General features: G+C 43.9%; 1 protein-coding gene across 2 annotated transcripts in view; it reads right to left on the bottom strand.

Moving 5' to 3' along the window:
* Positions 1 to 25,666, bottom strand: part of LOC147018340 (A disintegrin and metalloproteinase with thrombospondin motifs 9-like) — a 179,035-nt gene that overhangs the window by 53,583 nt on the left and 99,786 nt on the right. For both annotated transcript variants that reach the window (XM_085897894.1, XM_085897896.1), the window contains exons 21-24: positions 7,970 to 8,134; positions 7,631 to 7,795; positions 397 to 516; positions 128 to 223 (exon numbers count right to left, since the gene is read on the bottom strand). In XM_085897894.1, coding sequence (XP_085754020.1) covers positions 128 to 223; positions 397 to 516; positions 7,631 to 7,795; positions 7,970 to 8,134 — 546 coding nt within the window. The remainder of the gene's footprint in view (positions 1 to 127; positions 224 to 396; positions 517 to 7,630; positions 7,796 to 7,969; positions 8,135 to 25,666) is intronic.

Genomic DNA, 25,666 nt, shown 5'->3' with positions numbered 1-25,666 from the left:
TATGATATCAATGAATTAAAGTTAAAGAACCTCAAACATAGGATGCTCAACAGTGTTGTCTGAAATACGGAGTAGCCAATGACTCCATTTCATTAAGGTGAACTGCAGCAAAAAGGCAAATGCTCACCTGAGTCCAAGACCCAAAGCGCCACTGTGTTTGCTGGGGTTCTGTGCCTGAAGCAATGCCATTGCTGACCGGGGTGCATGGATTGATTTGGCAGTTCTGAGAAATTGTGGTTCAACAGCATGTAACATGAGTAGCTCTCAGATCAACAACAAAGTTCGTTAAAGAGAGCTGTTGATAAACAGAAGTTCTTTAAACAATCATTTAAATGAAGGATAGTGACACATAATATGAGAGGGCAACAGGAGCTACTTTCACAATGTGCACAATACCTGAGTGTCAGTGGGGCGGGTGGCAGCATTGCATTTGTCATCATCAAGCTCCTGGCTGTAGCCTCCAGCAAAGCATCGCACAGCTCTCAAATTGTAGCCGTGTCCACAAGTAACTGAGCACTGCAGGCAATAGAAACTAAGGAATATCTCGCTGCTACAAACACACAGGCAGATGACATCACAATGAAGGTTCTGGAATTCATTTATCCAACATTTTCAGTTGAGTTATCCTGAGCGCTACTCATGTTATCTATCCTTCAAGTTATCCTGAGCGCTACTCGTGGTTTCTCAGCTTGGCTCTCAGTGTCTGATATCTTGAAATCTTGTGTGCATTTCTGTGCTATAATTAAAGAGCCAGACTGCAGCTTACAGTGGTGAGAAAAAGTTTGTGAACCCTTTGGAATTTTCTGTATTTCTGCATAAATGTGACCTAAGATGTGATCAGATCTTCATGCAAGTCCTAATAATAGATAAAGAGAACCTGATTAAACAAATAGCACACAAAATAAAAATCTACTTTTTCATTTATTTCTTGAGCAAAATGATCCAACATTCAATTTCTTTGTCAGAAAAAAGTAAGTGAACCTTTACATTCAGTAACTGGTGGCACCTCCTTGAGCAGCAATAACTTCAACCAAATGTTTCCTGTAACTCTTGATCAGTCCTGCAAGTTGATGGCTTGGAGGAATTTTGGCCCATTCCTCCTTACAGAACGGCTTCAACTCGGAGATATTTGTGGGCTTTCTTGCATGAACTGCTCGTTTCAGGTTCTGCCACAACATTTCAATTCGGTTAAGGTCTGGACTTTGACGTGGCCATTCCAAAATGCAAAATCTCTTCTGCTCCAGTCTTTCTGTTGTAGATTTACTTGGGTGTTTAGGATTGTTGTCTTGCTGTCTGACCCACTTTCTGTTAAGCTTCAGCTCATGGACGGATGCCCTGACATTCTCCTGTAGAATTTGCTGGTATAACCCAAAAATCATGGTTCCGTCAATGATGGCAAGCTGGCTGGGCCCTGAAGCAGCAACGCAGCCACAAACCATGATACTGCCACCACCACTATATGCTTCCTGGTTGGGATAATGTTCTTATGTTGGAATGCAGTGTTTGATTTTTGCCAAACATAATGTTTCTGATTTTCGCTAAACGTAGTGTTTCTAACTTCCAGTTATGGTTTTTGAGTGAAGTTGGTTCTCTTCAGGGGTCTCTGTCAACTTTCTCAAAGATTAGTTTCCAGTCGTTTGTCACATTTTGACTTATTTTATTCCCTCCATGTTAACTGTGTGTTTTTAGTTTGGGTTTGTTTCAAAACTTGTGCTAATTTGGTGAGTATTTGTCGGTGTTGTCATCGCAGGATTTCTTGATGCCCACCTGTCTTCCATTCTATTGGCATGATCATGTTTATTTGTATTTTCTCCTTATTACCATCAGTTTTTTTCTTTTCTCCACTTGTCCCCCTCCACCCTCCTTCTACCCCCCCCTCCAACTATACCCTCTGTATCATATCTTAAAATGTAAAAAATACAACAATATATATTTTTTTTAACCATGTGACTTCCTGTCCTGACTCATCCTGTTCTGACTATTCTTCTTCCTTCCCTGCCAATCCCACTCATCGTGAAGGTATTCACCACACACCTTCACGTCCTTTTCTTCATACTTTTCCTTTACCCTTCCCCGCTCTTCCCTAATCATCAAAATAAATAAATAAAAACAGTCTCTTACAATGCTTCAACTTTGCGTCTTCACCTGGTTCTTCTTTTTCAAAATCTTGTGTTCAGACCTTTCTTTCATCTAGTGTCAAAAAATTCCATTTGTTACAATGCTTCCTTTCTTCACTCTGTCAATTCTTCTGCACGTCATCCATCTTCCAATGTATTTAAACGAATCTCTGACCTACAATTTTTTTAAAATCCCATATTGCAATACTTGTTCATCTTCCATGATTCATCATTCTTTCTTTTTCAACTTCAGTTTAAATGCATCCCAACTCCTTAAATCTACCTCCTCCTAACTCCTTCCCTGTTATACCCCCTCCTTATTCCTCCCATCTTGTCCCCCATCCTTGCATCTCTCAACTTTGCTAACATCTCCTCCTCTGGTATCCCAACTGTATGGTTTTCAAACATCTGCGTTCTCCGTTCCAACCGAAAAAATGTCTCACACACTCTTTCAGCACACTACTCAATATCTCAAACACACACTCTCTCTCTCTTCCCACCCCTCAAATCTTGTTCCTCCCCCTGCCTGCTCCTACCTCTACCATACCACTACCCAGTTTCATCCTTCCCCTCTCCCCACCCCTCCCTTCTCCCTCCTCCCCAATGGCCATGCCTGCTCTCATCATCTCCCCTCTCCCTCAAAGCTTCCCTCTCAATTCCCTCACAAATGAACCGCCTCCTCCCTCTTCAAAGCAAACCTCTCTCTTCCCCCTCACCTTTCTCAAAAGCTACCCCCACACCTTTCTCCCTCAATTCTCCTCACTCACCCTTCTCCTTCCATTCACCCCCTCACCCCCCTTCTCAAAGCTGCCTCCCCTTCACATCCACAAAGCCACCTACTTCCCCCTCTCTCTCTTCCAGCTCATTCCTCCACCTCCTCCAATCTCCCACTTCCTTTTACCCCCTCTCTTATTTCTCTCCACTGATACTCATCCCTTCGCCACCTAACCCTTTGTCCTCCTCCCCATCCAATGCTCTCCCCAAGCTCTTCTGCAATCTGTCAACTGTCAACAACTCTCACTTCCTCCACCTCTCCTCCCTCTTACTACACGCACCCTGCACCCAAAGTCTCCTCCCCTCCCTCTTCCTTAACAGTATGGACCTCAAACATGCCTTTGCTCTAACCTGACTGATCTCTCCATCCAGGTTGCAACTGACAAACCACACATAATCTGCTTAACAGGAACTTTCCTCCTTCAAGACGTCCCTGACTCCTTCGCTTCTCTCTCTGGTTACTCCCTCCTCCGGTATAATCGACCTGAGCTTCATCCTTGCAGCAGAGTTGCTTTCTATTAAAAACTGTATTCCTCACTCTCCATGCACTGCCCTCACTCCTCCACACCCCCAGGAATACCTCTGGCTATGGCTTCCCCTCCGCTCCCATCTCTTGTTTATCTGTGTGTTGTACTGTCCACCAAACAGTGATTTCTTCATTTACATCTTGCTCGTCGAAAACATGGACCAACTTCTATCCACTCATCCAAACTCTCTCGTCCTCAAATGTAGTGACTTCAATTGCCATCATACCAGTTGGCTCGGTGTGGGTACCTCTCTCACCTGCTGTGGCACTTCAGCAAAGGACTTCTGCAACTCATTGGGACGGATGCAATCTGTCAACTTCCTGACCCGGATGTCAACCAACGGCACTCTAGCTCTTCTGGATTTGATTTTGACCAATTTCCCAGATAGTGTCTGCTGTGCTTCTGCTCCAATCGGTAAATCTGACCATATGCTTGATAAGTGGTCATCTCTGTGGCTGTTATTGGAGAACCGCCTCAGCACCGATGAGTCTGGTGTTTCACTCAGGCCAACTGGCAGGGTCTTCGAGCAGCCATCAAACTTCTATACTGGTTTCCCATTTCCACTCTCACTGACATCAATTCATCCTGGGATTTTTTTTCAAAGAAATTTGCTCTCTTTCATGCACAGATTTATCCCCCCTCATCTTCAGTTGTCCTCCCCTTCCTCCTGCCCATGGTACACTGAAGCTTGTGGCGAGGTTGTTGTCCTGAAACAACTTGCCTTTGCCTTGTGGAAGGCAAATCCGACTGAAGGCAATCTCAGTTCCTTACACAAAGCTCAGAATAAGTGTGTGTCTACCCTCAGGAGAGCCAGGAAAACAGCATCTTTCTAATCTCAAGTATGAACTCTCAAACCTGTCTCCCTCCTCCAAATCCTGGTGGTGTCCAGTTAAGTCCGTTTCTAGTGTATGCTCCCCCTCCATCCCCTCCCTTACCTCAAATGGCCACACTGCTGACACTGCACGTGAAAAGGCTGAATGCCTAAACTCGGTGTTTGCTTCTAAATCTTGTGTCCGAAACCCATCACTTTCTGGACTCACCTTACCCAGTCGCACCCAGCTGTCCCTGAACTCTGTGTCCTTTTCTTCTTTTCTTCTTCTTTTCTTGCTGTCAAGCCTCGACTCAGATTCTGCAACTGGTCCAGACAGCATCTGCCCTCGTGTTCTCAAAACCTGCTCTGCTGCGCTCTTGCTCACCTTCTCTCTGCTATATTTGCCCTCTCATTTACTCAAGGTCATATGCCATCTGCTTGGAAATCACCAAGCATTCCCACTCTGCATAAAAAGGTGCAAAAACTGATCCCTGCAACTACAAACCAATCAGCCAGGTCATGCAATCCATCATCGCTTCTGACATCAAATCCTTCCTCTTCTCCAATGGAATGATCTCTGACCATCAATTTGGATTTCGACCAGGTCACTCAACCCTGCACATGCTGCTTCTGCTTTCCTAACATTGGATTGAGGTCCAAATGCCAAATATGAGATCAGAGGCATCTCCCAGGACATATCATGAGCTTTTGATGCGGTCTGGCATCCCACACTGCTCACCAAACTCTTCTTAAGGTATCCAAGGCAATCTCCACTCATGATTCACAAACATGTGGCTCTTAATGAAATCCTCTCATCTCCTTTTCCCATCCAGGCTGGAGTTCCTCAAGGCAGTGTTCTTGGCCCTGTGCTTTTCTAGTTTTCATCAGTGATCTCTCTGACTCTCTGGAAAATCCTCTTTATCTCTTTGCTGATGACTCCACCCTCTGCCGTACTATTTCTCATCCTTTTGATCGGCAGGCTGCAGCCTCTTCACTCTATGCAGACCTGGATAAAATCACAAGCTTGTCAAACACTTGGAATATGTCTCTCAATCTTGACAAATCTTACACCCTCACGATGTCTCTCCGAAAGGACCATGTGGAACCCCCTCCTACCCCCCACAATCTACTTTTTCAACAATCCCCTTGAAGAAGTCCTTTCATTCAAGCTTTTGGGCCTCACTATCTGCCACGATCTTTCCTGGGAAAGCCACATTTCCAAGCTGGCCTCCAAAGCCAATCACAAACTCGGCATCCTACGTCATGCAAAGCCCTTCTTTGGCACACCTGAGCTGCTAACCACTTACAAAGCCTTCATCCACAGTCTGATGGAGTACTGCTCTCCCCTCTGGGTGGTGCTCCTGCCTCACACCTAGCTTGACTTCACGTTGTGGAAACCCAGGCTTTTAGGAGCATTGGTATCTCCCACGATGAAGTTGAGTCTTTGGGTCTCTCACTCTCTTACCGGAAGCAGGTCGGTGGTCTTTCTGTGTTCTACAGTCTCCTCTCCGGCCTTGCCCCCCCCCCTGCTCTGTCTGTGATCTCTCCCCTCTATATTTCCACACGGCGCTCAAAGTCCGCCAAAAACCCCCGTCTGATGACATTGCCAAAGTCAAGAATCACTACTCACCTTCACTCTTTCATTCCTCTTTTTCCTGCCTTTGGAATAAACTCCCACTCTCTCTTCAATCTCATTCTTCCCTGCTGGTCTTCAAAACAGCTGTTTACCACTATCTCATATCAAATTCATCCAAAATCCAAAATCTTGATTTGTATTTTCTACCCCTGTTAATCCTTCCCAAACCCACATCCTTCAAATTCACCGTTTTCCTTCCTGAAAGTCCCTGTGGTACCATCTTGTTTACCCCCTTGTACCCAACAACATCCTTCTCCCTTCTACAGATCTCCTATTGTCTCTGTTCCCCACTATTTTGTGCTTCCCTCTCCCACCCCTCTTGTCTCCTGCCTTATTATATGTTCTGTGTATTTGCTCTTACACGAGCCTTGACATGGTATACAAAAATAAAAATAAAAAAGCCAAAACTTCCGCTTTTGACTCATTTGTCCACAGAACATTCTTCCAATATCCTCTTGAATCATCGAGGTGGACTTTGGCAAACTTGGTATGGGCAGCAATGTTCTTCTTGGAGAGCAATAGTTTCCTCCTTGCTATCCTCCCATGCATACCATTCTTGTTCAATGTTTTCCTCATGATGGACTCATGAACACTGGCATTAGTGAATGCAAGAGAGGCCTGCATATTCTTAAACATTACCCTGGGGTTCTTTGTGACCTCTTGGATTATTCTACGCCTTGCTCTTGGAGTGATTTTCGTTGGACGACCGCTCCTGAAAAGAGTAACAATGTTGTTGAATTTTCTCCATTTGTACCCTATCTGCATGACAGTGGATTGGTGGAGCCCAACATCTTTAGAAATGGCTTTTTTCCTCAAACCGATGAGCAGATAACTTTTTCTGAGGTCCTCAGAAATCTCTTTTGATTGGGGCCCGACACACTTCCACAAACCTGTGTAGAGAAGATCAGACTCTGATGGTGATGAACAAAGTCTGTTTTTCAGACAAGGCAGGGCCACCAAAACACTCCTGATTGTCATCCCATTGATTGATACACCTGACTGTAATTACCCTCTTAATTGAGCTGATTAACCCGAGAGGTTCACATACTTTTTCCGACAAATAAATTGAATGTTGGTTCATTTTGCTCAATAAATAAATGAAAAAGTAGATTGTTTTTGCGTGCTATTTGTTTAATCCGGTTCTTTTTATCTATTATTAGGACTTAGATGAAGATCTGATCACATTTAGGTCAAATTTATGCAGAAATACAGAAAATTCAAAAGGGTTCACAAAATTTTTCTCACCACTGTAGATGACACAATCATGTTCTTCCCTCTGTTCCTTCAAGACACTGTTGCCCATCGCTACCTCATGGTGTCCTCCCATACCCACACCAGGGCTTTTCTCCATTTGCTGACCCCAGAGCCCTTTCCCTCTCTGCACTTCCATCCACAAAATTTAGTGCAGTAGTTCATTCCCCTCTGCCCCCTGCCAGTCAATAGTCAAGTCACTGCTATTTACAGTATTTCTTCTACAAGTCTCAACTTAGAGTAAAAAGAAAAAGAGGTGTGAGGGCCTTGTTTTAAAGAATTATCAATCTAATAGCAGAACATCCTCACATGCATGTCACCTAGTTAAGAATGTATGATGATATGTGTGACTGCAAAATCACATCTTTTAAATGTTACACAATTGGCCATTGTCTAATGTTGCACTGTTCAGTCACTTACAAGTGGTTTGTCCATTATGCCATTGAGAGGAGCTTTCAAGACACATCAGGCAATACCGGATGACAATCTAAAGGAAGTGAAAAAAGGTACTCACCTCTCCCCAAGACCCAACCTGCCATAAAGCACAGTCAGGGAGTTTGCATGGCCGTGTGGACTCAGGGCGAGAATCATAATCACACATCGCGTCTCTCCAAGTCTCATCACTAAGACGACATGAAACACCCCGTCGCTGCAAACCTCTGCCGCAGGTCACCATACACTGGGAAAGGCAAGACAGTACGAAGTGTGACCAGGTAATGCAATCAAAATGAAGACCCTTGAAATTCATTTTTCCCAATAAAAATTGAGAGAATGATGCATCTATTTATGTGTCAGGTACAAAAAAACATTAAAATATGACAACAGCTGGAAAACTTAGTCAGTTTAGTCAAACCTCAGACCAACTGCTGGTGACCCACTCTGGACAGGGCCCCTGTCCGCATGTCTCCACATTGAGTTGAAGCTGCAAGCTACACTCATTATCAGCAACACGCTGTCCAGAATTGTCCACACATGCTGCATCACGTGAGCGACTTCCTCCACCACAGTTCCGTGAGCACTATGGGCCACAAAACAATAATATTGCAACTTTGCAACATCAACTCTTCCATGTGAACTTCGACATTTCTGTATAACCTGTGGTCAGTAAAGTGCATTTTGGAATCACAAACATTATCTGGTGAGTCAAAATTCATCCTGCATATAGACAAGCGAGTGGGGTAAAACGAAAGAGATCAGCAAATGGAATCCTTGAAACAAGCAAAAAAATAGAGTAGGAAACAGACTTCAACTGCAAAATAAGAAAGTAACTATCAAAAGAAGAAAGTTCGGTACTTTCTAGAGCAGCTGATAATTTGGAAACTTTATTGAGAAGAAATGGAAAATATCAGAGTACAATTTGTCACGATATGATCAAGAGGCACAAAAATAACCAGGTGGTGCAAAAAGGTGCTCGTTCATCTATGAGTTCCCTATGCCAGGGATCCAGGGTCAGAAGCAACACTCCTGCAATGTTCAGAGCAAAACAAGTCTTTACTGAAGTGCCATGACAGATGAGAGAGGTACCCACACCCAGCCAACTGGCGTGATGACAATTGAAGTCACCACGTATGAGGAAGAGAGAGTTTGGATGAGAGGATAGAAGTTGGTCCATGTTTTCGGATAGTGAGGTGTAGATGGAGTCATCACTGTTCGGTGGATGGTACAGTACACATATAAACATGAGGTGGGAGTGTAGGGAAGCCGTAGCCAGAGGTATTCCTGGGGGTGTGGGGGAGTGAGGGCAGTGCATGGAGAGTGAGGAATAGAGTCTTTGATGAAGAGAGCAACTCCTCCACCAGGGCGAGGCTCAGGTCTGTCATACCGGAGGAGGGAGTAACCAGGGAGAGATACTTGGGAGTCAGACACGTCTTGGGGGAGGAAAGTTTCTGTAAGGCAGATTATGTCTGGTTTGTCAGTGGAAACCTGCATGGAAAGAACTGTCAGGTTTTAGCGAAGGCCCCGGATATTTGAGATCCACGCTGTTAATGAAGATGGAGGGGAGAATGATTTGGGTGCAGGGGAGGGGAGGGCGGGGTAGGACAAGGGAGGGGGGGTGACAAGGAGAGTTGTTGAAACAGCAGGGGGGATTGCAGAATTGCTAGGGGAGGGGGTGGATGAGGAGGAGAAATGGCTCTGTGGTGCTGGGTTGAGGTGCAGTGGGGAGTAATAAAAGAGGGAGCAGTGGGCAGTTGAGGATTTGAGGAGGTGGAGTGATGAGATAGCAGAGAGAGGGCAGGTGAAGGAGGCAGCTTTGTGGATGTGAGGGGGGAACTTTGAGAAGGATGAATGAGGGGGGGGTGAATGGCAGGAGAAGGATGAGTGGGGAGAGTTGAGAGAGAGAAAGGTGAGAGGGAAGCTTGGAGGGGAAGAGGGTGATGGTTGCTTTGAGAGGGAGGGGTGAGAGGGGTGAATTGGCACTGAAGTTGGAAGAAAAGAATGGTTTATGGAAAGCGAACATTCATAGCAAACTGGGGTTTGAATTTTTTTAGTTCAGAGATGTGACTAAAGACATTAGTTGAGGGATGCAATAAAGGCAAAATTAAGAGAATGGAGAGAAGAAACGTTGGACAGTTGGACTTGTTAGACAAGGGATGAAGGAAAGGTCGAATTGAGAGCAGTCTGTTGAAATCACAGACTCCTATAGAGAAGGACTGGAACCTCACGATCTCGGGGTTTGTAACTTGAGTCTGAAGGATTAACTCGAGTCGGGGCTAAAATGACTTCAAGAAGGGCTGGAGACACGATCTTGGGATCCATTCAGTGGTTTTTGAGGACGGCGAGTTCAATAGTGTCATTTTCAACACCACCTGAGGTCATCTTCAAGGTCAAAAAGTCATATTATAAGGTCAAATTACTGAATTTTCGTATTTTTTGCCCGTTTTTGTGTCTAACTCATAGAGGAAAACTTTTGTAAAGTCCATAACAAAACATGACATTGTGCACCTCCTGCACCTACTTGCTGATTTCTATCATCGTTAACTAATGTATGTTTTCTTTGTTTCTCTTTCAGAAACTGTCCAGCTGGTGATCTCACAGGATCTTTGTGTTGTTTCCTGCTTTGCTGACAATATGCCACGTCGTTGCAGCTGCTTTGGTTGTAGAGGAAACTATGATGGGATGCCTTATGTAAAGGTCATATCCTTCCCAAAAGATCCTGATGAGAGGGAGAGATGGATATTGGCAATGCCAAATGAGAAAGAAAGCTTGAGGTGCTTAAAGGAGAGAGATATATATATATATATATATATATATATATATATATATATATATATATATATATATATATATTTGTGAGACACATTTCAATTGTGATTGGGTGTCAGTTAGGGGTGGCAAACGACCCAAAGAACCCCCATCAATATTTCCTGGAGTACCGAAGTCAGCTTTGAAGCAGGTGATCTCAGCCCCACGCCCAACATCATCTTCTACGTCAGAATCAAGAGCTAAGAAGATGCAGGCAGCTGATGAGGCTGCAGACAATATCCAAGATTCCGACCACTTCTGTGCTAAAATCAGCTCCTATTTTCCTGGCATTAATGTCATAAAAGACCAAGAAAACCTTTACCTATCAAGAACTGATGCTACTGGACAAACTGTCAAGCAGTTCTTTCATTTCCAACAAGTTCACTCACCTTTTGGATTTCTATTCTTGAATAGAGAAGATAAAGATGGCATCGAGGTTCCCAAACAACTTTTTCCTTTGCAGAAGAACAGCCTGCTCTCAAAACAGTCCCAGATTAGATCCATAACTAACCAGGTAAACATCTATGAATGCACAATCAAGGAAATTCTTCAGCTTGTAATAAGCCAGCTCTGTTGGATGACTGAGGCACACAAGCTTCCTCATTTCACTTTCCTTCTGTCACAGCTGCATCTTATGTTCAAACCTCTTGATCATCGCCGATTTGATACTAATACTATGATTTTCGCAATGCAGCTTCACAACATATCACCCAGTGCATACAAAATGATTCGTCGATCCGGCTTAATCATTCTACCATCAACAAAAAAGGTAAAACAGATGCTTGCTCGTAGTCAGTAGGACTCCAACCTCAAAACCTTGTTCGACCAGCTTAAACCACAGCAGCGTTTGGTCAATTTATTGTTTGACGAGGTAAAGCTGGTCGAGACATTGCGATTTTCTAGAGGGCATGTTGTAGGATATGCTCAAAATGCAGCAGCGGGTGGTGAACACGAAATGCTTGCTTCACATGCTATGGTTGGTGAAGTTGCCTGCCATTTATATTCTACGCTATATTCATATATATTCACGTGATATTCTATGCATTTTGCCCTGCAAAAAACTAACTGCCGATCAGCTGAAGGAACTCCTTATCGAAGCTGCATCAGCTGTAGTTGGTGCTGGCGGTACTGTGATTTCTTTGATATATGACAATTGCAATACCAACCGCAGTGTTTATTCAAAACTTGGAGGACCAGGAAGTTGCCAAGTGCTGTCAATTCAAGAGCAATCTATGTTCTTAGTGTACGACTACGTGCACATTTTCAAAAATGTTCGCAACAACTGGATAACTGTTGATGGCAAGACACTCTCATTTGTCATAGATGGCAATGAGTACAAAGCTTACTGGAGTGATATTCAGAAGGTTTATGAGATCGACCGGGCTACTCCTATTCGCTTAACAAAGCTCACGCACACCGCTGTTTTCCCCAAGCCCCTTCAACGCCAGAGCGTACCATTGGTATGCCAAGTGTTCAATGACAAGACTGTCGCTGCTTTAAAGACCTTCAAGGATTCACTGGGCACCAGCGAAGGCACAATCATCCTCACCCAGATAATGAGTGAGTGGTTCAAGATGATGAACGTGAAAGACCGTTTCTCAGCTATCCATCTGCGCGACGAATCCAGACAGCCTTGGACAGCAGACTGTACAAGTTTCACTAGGCTGGAGCAGGCCTGCCAAATTATATCTACCTGTGCATGGCAAGGAGGTGGTGGTCGTAAGCTGAAGCTAACTCAGCAAACTGCTGAAGCCTTCACTGTGTCCACACGTAATAATGTGGATGCTGCCAAATTGCTTCTGGCAGAGAAAGACTTTGACTACGTTCTTCCTGCTATATTTGCAGATGAAGCCTAGGAAAAGTTTTTCGGCCAAGCCAGGCAAAGAAGCAGTGGAAACTTCTACATTGACGTAGTTGACATTATGGCTGCAGCTAAAATTGTAAATTTGCACACTCATTAAGCATGACATTATGCCCGAATCTAGTTCTCGTGTGATTGATTGCGACAAGAACTGTACAACTTCCATAAATCCAGATGAGTGAAGTGAACTCATTGACGAGATTACTCCTCAAGACACTCAGGATCTCTTGGGGTCTGACGATGCCCTTAAGCATAAAGTAGTTTATTTGGCCGGACACCTTGTTCATAAATATGGCGATAGCACTAGTAAGGAGGAGATCATTGATGATGAAGATGGTAACGAGGTGTCATCTGAGTTTCTCGATAATTTGAATAGAGGTGGATTGAGTGTGCCGACTATGTCAACCGTCTTTTTTGTACATAATGCCTATAATTTGTATGACAAGACTAAAATGCGTTGCCGATTTCATTTTGCTGAGCTGTTATCCTCTGTAGATGCACCTTTAGCTAGTAGTAATGCTGCATTATCTACTTTAGCTAACATTCTATTGAAAGCTCATGTCCTCAATGTAAGTGACAAAGAAAAAGCTTTGGGATGCCTCAGGAGGCAAGAAAAGCTTTCCAACTAGTGATAGACACAGACATAGTTGTAATAGGCATAGTGTTGTGACATGCATATAATGTTTACGTAATACGATATATGACAATAATTATCAAAGTTTGACAGCTCAACACACTTGCATCTTATTATAATGAGCCATCTCTCACCATTTATGAGTTCAACACAAAAACGGGCAAAAAATACCAAAATTCAGTAATTTGACCTTGAAATATGACCTTTTGACCTTGAAGATGACCTCAGGTGGTGTTGAAAATGACACTATTGAACTCGCCATCCTCAAAAACCCCTATATGGATCCCGAGATCGTGTCTCTAGCCCTTCTAGAAGTCATTTTAGCCCCGGACTCAAGTTAATCCTTCAGATTCAAGTTACAAACCCCGAGCATGGGAGGTTCCAGTCCTTCTCTCTATACTAGGAGTCTATGGTTGAAATAGAAGAAGAGTAATGAATTATGATACAGTAATGAGAACCACACGTGTGAAAGAGGAAGATGAAGCATTATAAGCGACTGTTTTTTTAAAATATTATTATTTATTTATTTATGTTTTGATAAAGATTGCGTAAGATGAGGTAAAGGAAAGGTTGAAGAAAAAATTGTGAGTTGAATGGTGAATTTGGATCGGTAAACGCAGAGGGTAGAAGCAGATCCAGTAGAAACACATGGTTATGCGACGTACGTCGTTAAAAGTGAATTATTTTTTATTATTACTATTATTTTTTAATCCTGATTGCATAAGATTCGAAAAAGGAAAGGTTGAAGTAAAATCGTGGAGGTGCATGGTGAATTTGGAACGGTAAACGCAGAGTGAAACTGATGGGTCGATGAAAAGTAACAGGAAGACGGTAGAGACATGCGGTTACAGGAGGTGTGTAGTCGGAAAGGACACAAGGAAAAATTTTTTTGATGGATTTTTGAAGATTAGGTAAGATTAGGGAATTGAAGGTTGAGGAAGAAATTGTGAAGGTAATGGTGAGAGTGGGTCAGCTCAAATAGAAGGAATATGGTGTGCTGGCAGGAGGAGGAAGAAGAACAAGAGGAAGAACAAAAAGAAGAACAAGAAGAAGAAGGAGAAGGATCGGTACTCGTGGGTAAGGAGCGAGAAAGGATTTTTCATTTTTTATTTAATTTTAAGACAAGAAACAAAGGGTGTAGTTGGGAGGGATAGATGGGGTGTGGTGGGAAAAGTGGGGAAATAGGAATTGATAGTAGTAGGGAGAGAATACAAATGAAAACTATTGTACGAAATGAAAAAACCGAGACGGGAAAAACGAGTAAGCCTCAAGGAAACCCGATAAGACAACGTCGACGAAAACTCACAAAATTGCACAATTTCTGTAATTAAACCGAACTAGGAACACACAGTCAACATGGAGGTAATAAAATAAAGTTAAAATGTGACAAATAATGACCGAAAACTTAACTTTGAGAAAGTCGGCAGAGAACCCTGAGAGAACCAGCTGTCACGTCAAAACCCGGAACCGGAAGTCGCATCTTTTTATAAAGGCATCTTTAAATAAAGGGAGCCAGGAACAAAATTGTCATTGATCGATTTAGCATTACGTAACGACATTGGAAACACCCCCCCCCCCCGTATCAGGTCAGGTCAGGTATGGGAGCATGTGCCGGGGCAGCGCATCACTGCGTCCACTTTCCGCCGGTATTCCTGGGGCCTCCGTCTGGCCATCCACCAGGCAGATGCCTGACCCATCCCCATCTCCTCGAGATGTTGATCAACCGATTGCAACCAAGAGGCATGTGGTCGGCCCATTGGCCTCCTCCACCGAGGAGGCTCCCTTGCTGAGAGAATCTGGTGAGAAGGATCAGCGTCAGGAAAATGAGCCGCATGTCCATACAGCCACAGGTGACAACCACGGACGATGCAGATAACAAAGCTCATTTGAGTCTCTCTCAGCAACCGCTCGTTGGACGCAAAATCTGACCAGCGATAGCCAAGGATTATCCGAAGAGACCTGGTACCAAAGGAATTAAGTCTCCGTCTCAGATCACTGGTCAGAGTCCAAGTCTCACATCCATAGAGCAAGACTGGAAGCACCAAGGATCCGAAGACTCAGACTTTCGTCCTCCTGCACAGGTGCTGACAGCACCACACCACATGATCCAGTGAATCCATGACTCCCCAGGCCTGACCCAGATGTCTGTTGAACTCTGGCTCACAGCCAGCAGAGACATGAATATCACCGCCAAGGAAAGTGAATCTTTACGTGACCTCAACATCCTCGCCACAAACAGGTACAGACAGGATAGCAGCATCCAAGATGTCATTGAAAGCTTGGATCTTAGTTTTTTTACCCAGGAAACACATAATCCAAGCGGCTCGGACTCCTCATTCAGCACCTCGAGGGCCCCCAAAAGGACATTCAGAGTCTCCACAAAGATGACTGCATCATCTGCAAAATCAAGGTCAGAGATCTTGACATTCCCAAACGATGCACCGCAACTTGATCTCTCCGACATCCTCCCATTAATCCAGTCCATACAAGTGCGGAAAAGTGTGGGGGCCAGTACACACCCCGACGAACTCCAGTAACAACTGGAAATAAGTCAGAGATGGTATCACCACATCTCACAGCACTCTCAGTACCAGAGTATAGTTCAGACATCAGATTCATCAGTTTTGGTGGCACCCCACGAAGCCCAAAAATCTTTCAGAGGGCATCCCAATTAAGGAGACCACCATCTGGTGGATGACAGCTCAGCACCACCCTGACACACACCACCGCAATCTGACCTTGTAAGGTTTCCTTGTGGTTTCCCTCCGATCATCAAAGATTGGGGTTCCCAAAGGCTTTGCCCCAATCCTGTCATCCAGTGAGCTGCCCTGAAAAGGGCAGCTGCACAGGAGGTACCCCATGGAGTGGGCTTTAAGAGACCTTGAGCCGAAGAGACCTGGTACCAAAGGAATTAAGTCTCCGTCTCAGATTCCTGATCAGAGTCCAAGTCACATCCTTTGGGCAAGACTGGAAGCACCAACGATCTGAAGACTTGGACTTTTCATCCTCCTGCACAGTTACCGACAGCACCACACCCCATGATCCAGTGAATCCGTGACTCGCCAAGCACGACCCAGACATCTGTTGACCTCTAGCTCACAGCCAATGGAGACATGAAAGTTACTGTTAAGGTAAGTGAATCTCTCCGTGACCTCAACATCTTCACCATAAACAGGTAGAGACTAGAGGAGGAGCACTCGGGAGAGTGCAAAACCTCCACCGCCAATACTGCTGGGTCACTCAAGTGAACCTTATATCTTATTCATTAAATATGTCAACAGTGCTGACAGTTATAGTTCTTTTCTACATTTTTTTTTGGGGGGGGGGGGGTTGGAAATCACTTAAAACATGTAGAAATGAATAAAAAAGAAATCGAAATTTTGTTGAAAAAAAAAGTTGCAAAAATTTTTTTTCTTGAACAATTTTTTTTGGGGGGGGGGGATGGAAATCACTTAAAACATGTAGAAATTCAAAAAAAAAACATTTTTTTCTCTAACAACTTTTTGGGGGAGGGGATTGGAAATCACTTAAAACATGTGGAAATGCAAAAAATATATATTTTCTCTTTTTTGGGGGGGTTAACAATTTTTTGGGGGGTTGGAAATCACTTAAAACATGTAGAAATGCAAAAAAAAAATTTCTTTAAATTTTTTTGGGGGCGGTAACAATTTTTTTGGGGGGGTTGGAAATCACTTAAAACATGTAGAAATGCCAAAAAAATTCTTTTTTTGGGGGGGGGGTAACAATTTCTTTTGAGGGGGGGGTTGGAAATCACTTAAAACATGCAGAAATGCAAAAAAAAAATTCTCTAACAATTTTTTTTGGGGGGGGGGTCCAAGTCCAAAATTTAATGGCATGATCCTTGGACCATACCTAACCCCCCCCCACCAAGTTTCGTCGAAATCCGTCAAGGAGTTTTTCCGTAATACTGTTCACAAACAAGCAAACAAACAAACTAGCCAGAATTTCATTCAAAGAACGAAAAATCTTGCCGAACCGAAGCACGTGAAGCGCAAACTGAAACAAATACTTGTGACACATTGATCAGAGTCTATCGCTCGGCCTATAGAGACTTGTGGAAAGAGTCTATTGATAATGATCTAAAGATTAATCTTAAGATTGAAAACTACCAATAATATATGGATGCTAGAGAACGTTCTGTTATCGCAGGAAGCATTTTTGGTTCCTTGACAAACTACAGATCTGGAAAGCGCTCATCAAGGGCTTTCATATGAGGTATTACTCGATATGGTACCTAAGATTTGAAAAATTGACCTTGGGATCAAAACATTTCGACCTCAGGCGCTAACCATGAAGGTCAAGGCCGATCTCTACCAAAAACTTATCAGCTGAGCGCTAAACCATATGCTACATTCCTACAAAGTTTTGAGAAGATTCGATCAAAAATACTCCCAAAATTAGGGTTTCGTTGAACTCCATGATTTACCACAAAGTGACCTTGACCTTTGACCTTGACCTTGACCATTATGTGTGCTGAAGGGTATTCCAATAATACTATGATACGTGTAACCACAAGAGATTTCAATGAGAATTGCGCTCTACAGAGTGATTTAAAGGCGAAAAATAGGCGACAACAAACTTTTATGAAACAAAGTGACAAACAAACAAATAAACAAACAAATAAATAAATAAACAAACAAACTAACTTACCGACCGATACAATCTTGCCGAAAATTTCGGCAAGATTAACAAACAGAAAGGGGTGAAAACAGTAACCTCCATCCATCTTTGAAGATGGCGGAGGTTAACAAGATGGCAGTATCCAAGATGTCATTGAAAGCCTGGATCTTAGTTTTGACCCAGGAAAGTCGTAATCGTAGCAGCACCAATTCCTCATTCAGCACCTTCAAGGCCCCCAAAAGCATATCCAGAGTCTCCACAAAGATAACTGCATTATCTGTGAAATCAAGGTCAGAGATCTTGACATTCCCAAAAGATGCACCGCAGCATGATCGATCCGACATCCTCCCCAGAATCCAGTCCATACAAGTGCTGAAAAGTGTTGGGGCCAATACACACCCCCAACAAACTCCAGTAACAAATGGAATGTCAGAGATGGAACCACTACATCTCACAACACTCTCATACTGGAGTATAGTTCAGTCATCAGATTGATCAGTTTTGGTGGCACCCCACAAAGACCAAGAATCCTCCAGATGGCATCCCAGTTCACTGAATCAATCGCTTTGCAGAGATCAACATAGGCTGCAAGAAGCCCCTGCCAAAACTCACATCTGCGTTCGGTGAGGACCCAAAGAGCAAGGATACGGTCAATCGTTGACCTGTTTGGTTAAAGCCTGAGTGCTCGTGGCGCTGGTGCTCAAGCAGATGATGGCAATCCCGATCAAGAATTATCCGAGCAAAGACCTTGCCCAGCACAGAGCAGCATCACCCCTCGGTCGTGGTTGCAGTCCTGGCAATCACTCTTCCCTTTCCAGAGAGGGACAACAAGGCCCCTCTTCCAACCAGTTGGGATGATGCCTTTGTTACAGGCAGAGCACAGAACTGCATGCAATGACATGAGTACAGCATTTCCACCAGCCTTGAGAAGTACAGCATGGATGGCACAGATCCCAAGAGCTTTACCCCCATTTCAACCAGTTCACCGCAGCCTGTGTTTCCACAAACAAAGGTGGATCACAGTTGATTGGAGGGTCAGCAATATGGAAAGTAACACCCCTGACATCCAACTCGACAGCTGGTGGATCAGCCTGGTACAGCAGCTCAAAATAACCGGCCCAGTGGGCCTTCACTTCGGACTCCTCTTTCAAGAGCCCACCACCCTCTGCTCTAACTGCAGTACACTGAGTGACGGGCTTGGAAGAACACAGGGCGTGAATTCCCCTGTAAGCAGGATGAGAATCCTCAGACCACAGGTGATGCTCTTCCCCCCCTCACAGATTCCTCGCACATATGCCTCCTTGTGCACGCTCAGCGCGCATACAGATTTACGCCTCAATTGCATGAACAGCTCAGCTGTGCTATTAAGCCTGGCCCTGCGACTCTGGTGAAAGGTATCCAGTGTCCCTGGAGAGACAAAATTCTTCTTCACCCTACGGTGAGTTCTAAGACATGTACCGGCAACATCAAGGACGGTGGTCTTGAAGGCACTCCACAACTTTTCAGGATTCCCCAAAACACCCAGACCCCCTAAATCCCCACTCAGTCTGTTCACAAACTCAGTGACCCTCTCATCCTTGAGCTTGCCAACATCCAGCCTTGGCTGGGATGGTGCCATTCTGCCAGATTTAAGCTGTAACTTCAGAGTTGCTGCAACAAGCCTGTGGTCGGTATTGAGGAATTGAGCACTCCGGTCGACCCTGGAGTTCTGGATCATCCTCCAGCGACCATTAACGAGGACATGGTCAATCTCCTTTGCCACACCGCCAACGTTGGAATACCAAGTCCAGCGATGAGCTTGTGGGCGGTAAAACCATGAACCAGCCACCCGAAGTCCATGACTTCTTGTAAACCCAAGGAACTTAGTGCTATTCTGGTTCACAGTTCCAGGTCATGGGGACTAACACATGTCTCCTAACCATCTCTATCAGTTCCAGTCAATGCACTGAAATCCCCCAAGATGAGAAGAGTATCTCGCCTGGGGCACTGATCAACCACAGACTCGAGCGTGGCATAGAATGCGTCCTTCACGGTGAGATCACTCTCCTCAGTCGGAGCATACACAGAGACTAGGGAAATGACACCCAAGGAGTGATGAATCCTTCGTCTCATAATATTCTCGTTGACCAGTGTTACCTCAATTATCATTGGAGTCAGCTTATTTAACACAGCTACAGCAACTCCTTGGGCATAGTAATCATTGGAGTGACCAGACCAAAAGTAGGTGTAACCACCCACCATGATCTCGCCACTATCCGGTGTCCGAACTTCAGAGAGTGCTGCAATACTGATGGTCAAACGCTTGAGCTCAGATGATAACAGAGACAGGTGATCATCCTCTCTTCGGGATAGGGCATGCCAGGCACCCACCCGAAGGGATGACCTCAGGTTAACCCAAAGAGACCGCCATCAGGTGGATGACACCTCTGCACCACCCTGACACAAGACCGCAATCCAACCCGGAAAGGTTACCCTGTGTTTTTCCTCCCATCAAGAAGTGGGGGTCCCGAAGGCTTTGTCCCAATCCCATCATGCAGTCAGCTGCCCTGCGAAGGGCAGCCGCACAGGAGGTTCTCCCACGGATTTGGTTTTCAGTTTTCTTTGTATTTTAGTGTGTTTTGTTGAATGAAGGGTTTTATGGTGGCTGATGTGCAAATCCTGCCACTAACCTTCTTTAAAGAAGTAACCTGACTGCAGGAGAACATCCGCAGACACAGTTGGGCACTGTAAATTGATGGCCGTTGCCTCACAAGGAGCTCCTCTGCCCTTTGATTTGTTTGACACCTCCCGGTGCAGCACTCCATAACGCTTGGACATACATCCCTAACCCTCAATGTGTTTTGTATTTTTTGAATAGCCCCTTTATTATACATCGCATAAACTTACAAATTATGAGAATAGGATGACATCTCCTCCAAGTTGAGCTGCATTGTTTCTTGGTTAATACATTGCCACTTCTTCCCCATTATTCGTCCTCAAAAGTAAATTTAGTATCTTAATCTTCATCACTGTTATCCTCATCATCTGTTTGGATACTTTCTTCCCAGTTTTCATTTGCTTCTTCATCATCAGAACAGTTACATAGGTCAGTCCATTATTTCTGCATTTGCAGCGGTTTTTTGCACACCGTGTCTGTGCACATGAACATTTCACCAGATGAGTCAGGTGCAGGAGGCAAGGAAGTCAGCACTCATTGCAAGTGCCCAGCAACTAAATCTTAAGGCCCAGTCACACCTTGACCTTTTAGTGGTGTTTTTAGTTAGATCATGGTGGGTGTACAGATAACTTATACCAACGAATGCTGAACCTGTTGTCGGCCTACACAACCTATGCCCAACGATAGTCCAACTTAGGCATAGCGCGTTGCACGCATTGCCGACGATGTCGTGATGTAGCCTATTAAAAGGCTGACGCACAACGATTCGAATCATAACTGCCGTAGAAAGGGAAGTGTCAACATCGCAGTCACACCTTGGCGATCTTGCCAGCGTATGCCGACCTAAAGGCCCAGTCACACCTTGACGTTTTAGCCAGCGATAGCAACGTATTAAAATGTATGTAAAACGCTGGCTTACGTTGAACTTTTGAAGTTTTTTTTTAAAGATTCGGACGTATTCATAGCGACTTGGTCTTATGTATAACGCATTGGTAACGGACACAGAACGTTTCGTTGTGTTATAGATAACTTATACCAACGAATGCTGAACCTGTTGTCGGCCTACACAACCGATGCCCAACGATAGTCTAACTTAGGCATAGCGCGTTGCACGCATCGCCGACGATGTCGTGACGTAGCCTATTAAAAGGCTGATGCACAACGATTCGAATCATAACTGCCATAGAAATGGAAGTGTCAACATCGCGGTCACACCTTGGCGATCTTGCCAGCGTATGCCGACCTACGAAAAATGTGTCTAAAACGTTGGGGCACGTCAAATACGGTATGAGTAAGTTTGGTATACGTGAGTAGAACGCTAAAGTACGCTATCATACGTCGTAGTAAGTAGAGTACGTCAAGAAATTTTAAACATGTTCAAAATTTTACGACGTACTCGGCGTATGACACACGTTCCGCATGCGATGGGGATAAGTTTTACACACGATATGCGGACGCTTACACACGTCCACAAACGCTACTTATAAGCTACTCATAAATCGAAACACGTCGCGGTAATGTCTTTTTTACGCGAAACTTATTTCTAACTTATGTTTGACGTGCTTTGAACCAATTATTTACGTAGTCCCAACACACATCGACGTATGTAGACGTATTCCAATGACGTCTTCCGGTCGACAAAAAAATAAATGAACGTGTTTCTAGCTTACAACTGCCATATAAAGACGTGTTCCCAGCGGTTTTGGGAATTGGTATATAAAAATGCTGCTCATAAAAGGGGAACCCAACAGTGTTTTCGAGTCCTTTTTGAGTCGATGTCCATGTCAGCAGTAACAGTATCAGTATCAGTATCAGTATCAGTATCAGTTGTAGTTTGTTCATGTTGGCAGTAGTAGGTGAGTGTGAGGGGGAGGGTGTGGGTTATGATGGATCGGCCTTGCGTCCGCGTGTCCACGGGTAGGAGCATCTTTTCACCATTGTTCGAAGTTCTTCGCGGCTAATTTTTATGGGGCTTTTTCAACAATGAGCTATGGCTTGTTTTTACGATTTAGGTCTATTCATAACGGGTTGGACAAATGCACAATGAACGAATAATGTGCATAGAGCGCTTTGATTACTTATAGATACGATATTCCAACGAATAATTATCGTGAAGCCGGCGTTCACAAACTATGCCCAACGATAGCCTAACTTTTCCATATCGTGCGGCAGTTTATCTTTGCCGGTGACGTGGGGTTTGCTATTCATAGGCTGCCACTCAACGATTTAAATGGCTGCATCTCCACTATTGAAAGTAGACGCTTGCGCTCAACAATTGGATTTTTTTTACACTCAACTACTTTTAAACGGTACCACTCAGCTATTTTCATTGTTTACAATGAACGATTTAAATTGCTGTCACTCGCCTTTGTTTTTTGACGCTGGGGTTTGGAAATTTGAAGCGTTTATTCTGAACGTGTTAAAACGCTCAAACTCGACTATTTCAAATAGACGCTGCCGATGGACAATTGGAATCACAGCCAAGCTAGACATCGAAGTGTGAACATCCTCGTCATGCCGAAGAAAAGTTTGAAGAATGCTGCAAATAAGTGTCCTGGCCGTGGCCGTGGACGCTGAAGCAAGGACGATCCATTATACCGACGTCTTTCAGCCTATGAGTAACTTAAAAGTAACGTCTGTCGATGTGTGGCAACGATCGCGTAACGTGCCAACAACACGTTAATCATAGGTTAGAAATAAGTTTCGGGTACGCTAAACATTACCTCGGCGTGTCTCAACTTATGATTAACTTACAAGTAGCATGTGTTGACGTCTGTCAACGATCGCAGACGGTGCGTACAACTTGTGGCCAGCGTAGCGAAACGTGTGAGTCATACGCCGGCAAACGTCGTGAAATTTCAAGCATGAAAAAATTTGAGGACAACCAAAAAGTACAACGTTTAAAGCCAGCGTACAACGACGTATGGCAGTGTTTTTCAGCGTGCTCTCAATGTTATCAAAACTTACCCATAACGTATTCAACGTGTACCAGCGTTTTAAAAAAAAAATTCAAAAATCGGCATACGTTGGCTAAAACGTCAAGGTGTGACCGGGCCTTAAGAAAAATGTGTCTAAAACGTTGGGGCACGTCAAATACGGTATGAGTAAGTTTGGTATACGTGAGTACAACGCTAAAGTACGCTATCATACGTCGTAGTAAGTAGAGTACGTCAAGAAATTTTAAACATGTTCAAAATTTTACAACGTACTTGGCGTATGACACACGTTCCGCATGCGATGGGGATAAGTTGTACACACGATATGCGGACACTTACACAAGTCCACAAAGGCTACTTATAAGCTACTCATAAGTCGAAACACGTCGCGGTAATGTCTTTTTTACGTGAAACTTATTTCTAACTTATGTTTGACGTGCTTTGAACCAATTCTTTACGAAGTCCGAACACACATTGACGTATGTAGACGTATTCCAATGACGTCTTCCGGTCGACAAAAAAAATAAATGAACGTGTTTCTAACTTACAACTGCCATATAAAGACGTGTTCCCAGCGGTTTTGGGAATTGGTATATAAAAATGGTGTTCTTAAAAGGGGAACCCAACAGTGTTTTCGAGTCCTTTTTGAGTCGATGTCCATGTCAGCAGTAACAGTATCAGTATCAGTATTAGTATTAGTAGTAGTTTATTCATGTTGGCAGTAGTAGGTGAGTGTGAGGGGGAGGGTGTGGGTTATGATGGATCCTCCTTGCGTCCGCGTGTCCACGGGTAGGAGACATCTTTGCACCATTGTTCGAAGTTCTTCGCGGCTAATTTTTTTATGGGGCTTTTTCAACAATGAGCTATGGCTTGTTTTTACGATTTAGGTCTATTCATAACGGGTTGGACAAATGCACAATTAATTAATAATGTGCATAGAGCGCTTCGATAACTTATAGATACGGTATACCAATGAATAATTATCGTGTAGCCGGCGTTCACAAACTATGCCCAACGATAGCCTAACTTATCCATATCGTGCGGCAGTTTATCTTTGCCGGTGACGTGGGGTTTGCTATTCATAGGCTGCCACTCAACGATTTAAATGGCTGCATCTCCACTATTGAAAGTAGACGCTTGTGCTCAACAATTGGATTTTTTTTTACACTCAACGACTTTTAAACGGTACCACTCAGCTATTTTCATTGTTTACAATGAACGATTTAAATTGCTGTTACTCGCCTTTGTTTTTTGACGCTGGCGCTCGGAAATTTTAATCGTTTCTATTGAACGTGTTAAATCGCTCAAACCCCACTATTGAAAGTAGACGCTTGCGCTCAACAATTGGGTTTTTTTTTACACTCAACGACTTTTAAACGGTACCACTCAACTATTTTCATTGTTTACAATGAACGATTTAAATTGCTGTCACTCGCCTTTGTTTTTTGATGCTGGGGTTTGGAAATTTGAAACGTTTCTTCTGAACGTGTTAAAACGCTCAAACTCGACTATTTTAAATAGACGCTGCCGATGGACAATTGGAATCATAGCCAAGCTAGACATCGAAGTGTGAACATCCTCGTCATGCCGAAGAAAAGTTTGAAGAATGCTGCAAATAAGTGTCCTGGCCGTGGCCGTGGACACTGACGCAAGGACGATCCATTATACCGACGTCTTTCAGCCTATGAGTAACTTAAAAGTAACGTCTGTCGACGTGTGGCAACGATCGTGTAACGTGCCAACAACACGTTAATCATAGGTTAGAAATAAGTTTCGGGTACGCTAAACATTACCTCGGCGTGTCTCAACTTATGATTAACTTACAAGTAGCATGTCTTGACGTCTGTCAACGATCGCAGACCGTGCATACAACTTGTGGCCAGCGTAGCGGAACGTGTGAGTCATACGCCGGCATACGTCTTGAAATTTCAAGCATGCATAAATTTGAAAAGTACAACGTTTAAAGCCAGTGTACAACGACGTATGGCAGTGTTTTTCAGCGTGCTCTCAATGTTATCAAAACTTACCCATAACATATTCAACGTGTGCCAGCGTTTTAGAAAAAATTTTCAAAAATTGTCATACGTTGGCTAAAACGTCAAGGTGTGACTGGGCCTTTAACCATGATGCTGAGGTTGTGGTTCGCCACGACTCCACTCTCCACTCTCAGGAGACGTAATGCACTAATCATTTATTGTGGATCTTATCATCATTTTATTGTAGTAGATCGACTCTCAGGAGAGCCAGAAACACACATCTGACCAACTTCAAGTTTGAACTTTAAAATGACTCCCTCCTCTAAAACCTGATGGCACCCTGTTAAGTCTGTCTCTGAAGTATGATGTTCCCCTTCCACTCCTTCCTTCTCTCGTCTCACTTTCAGATATTTTGTCCCTAACCCCTCACTCTCTGAACCCACCCAACACTGTCACACCCAACTGCTCCTGGATTCTGTGTCTTTTGCATCTGAGAAGGTAGAGAAGTTTCTTGCATCCCTCGATTCTCATTTGGCAACTAGACTGGACAGCATCAGCTCACATGTCTTACAAATTGCTCTGTGAGTATAATATTCCCGAGGT

This window comes from Eptatretus burgeri, chromosome 10 (genome assembly GCF_056783735.1).
Source record: "Eptatretus burgeri isolate ZD-2024b chromosome 10, Ebu_testis_v1, whole genome shotgun sequence".
NCBI classification, from domain to species: domain Eukaryota; kingdom Metazoa; phylum Chordata; class Myxini; order Myxiniformes; family Myxinidae; genus Eptatretus; species Eptatretus burgeri.
This window is presented reverse-complemented; position numbering and strand designations above follow the sequence as displayed.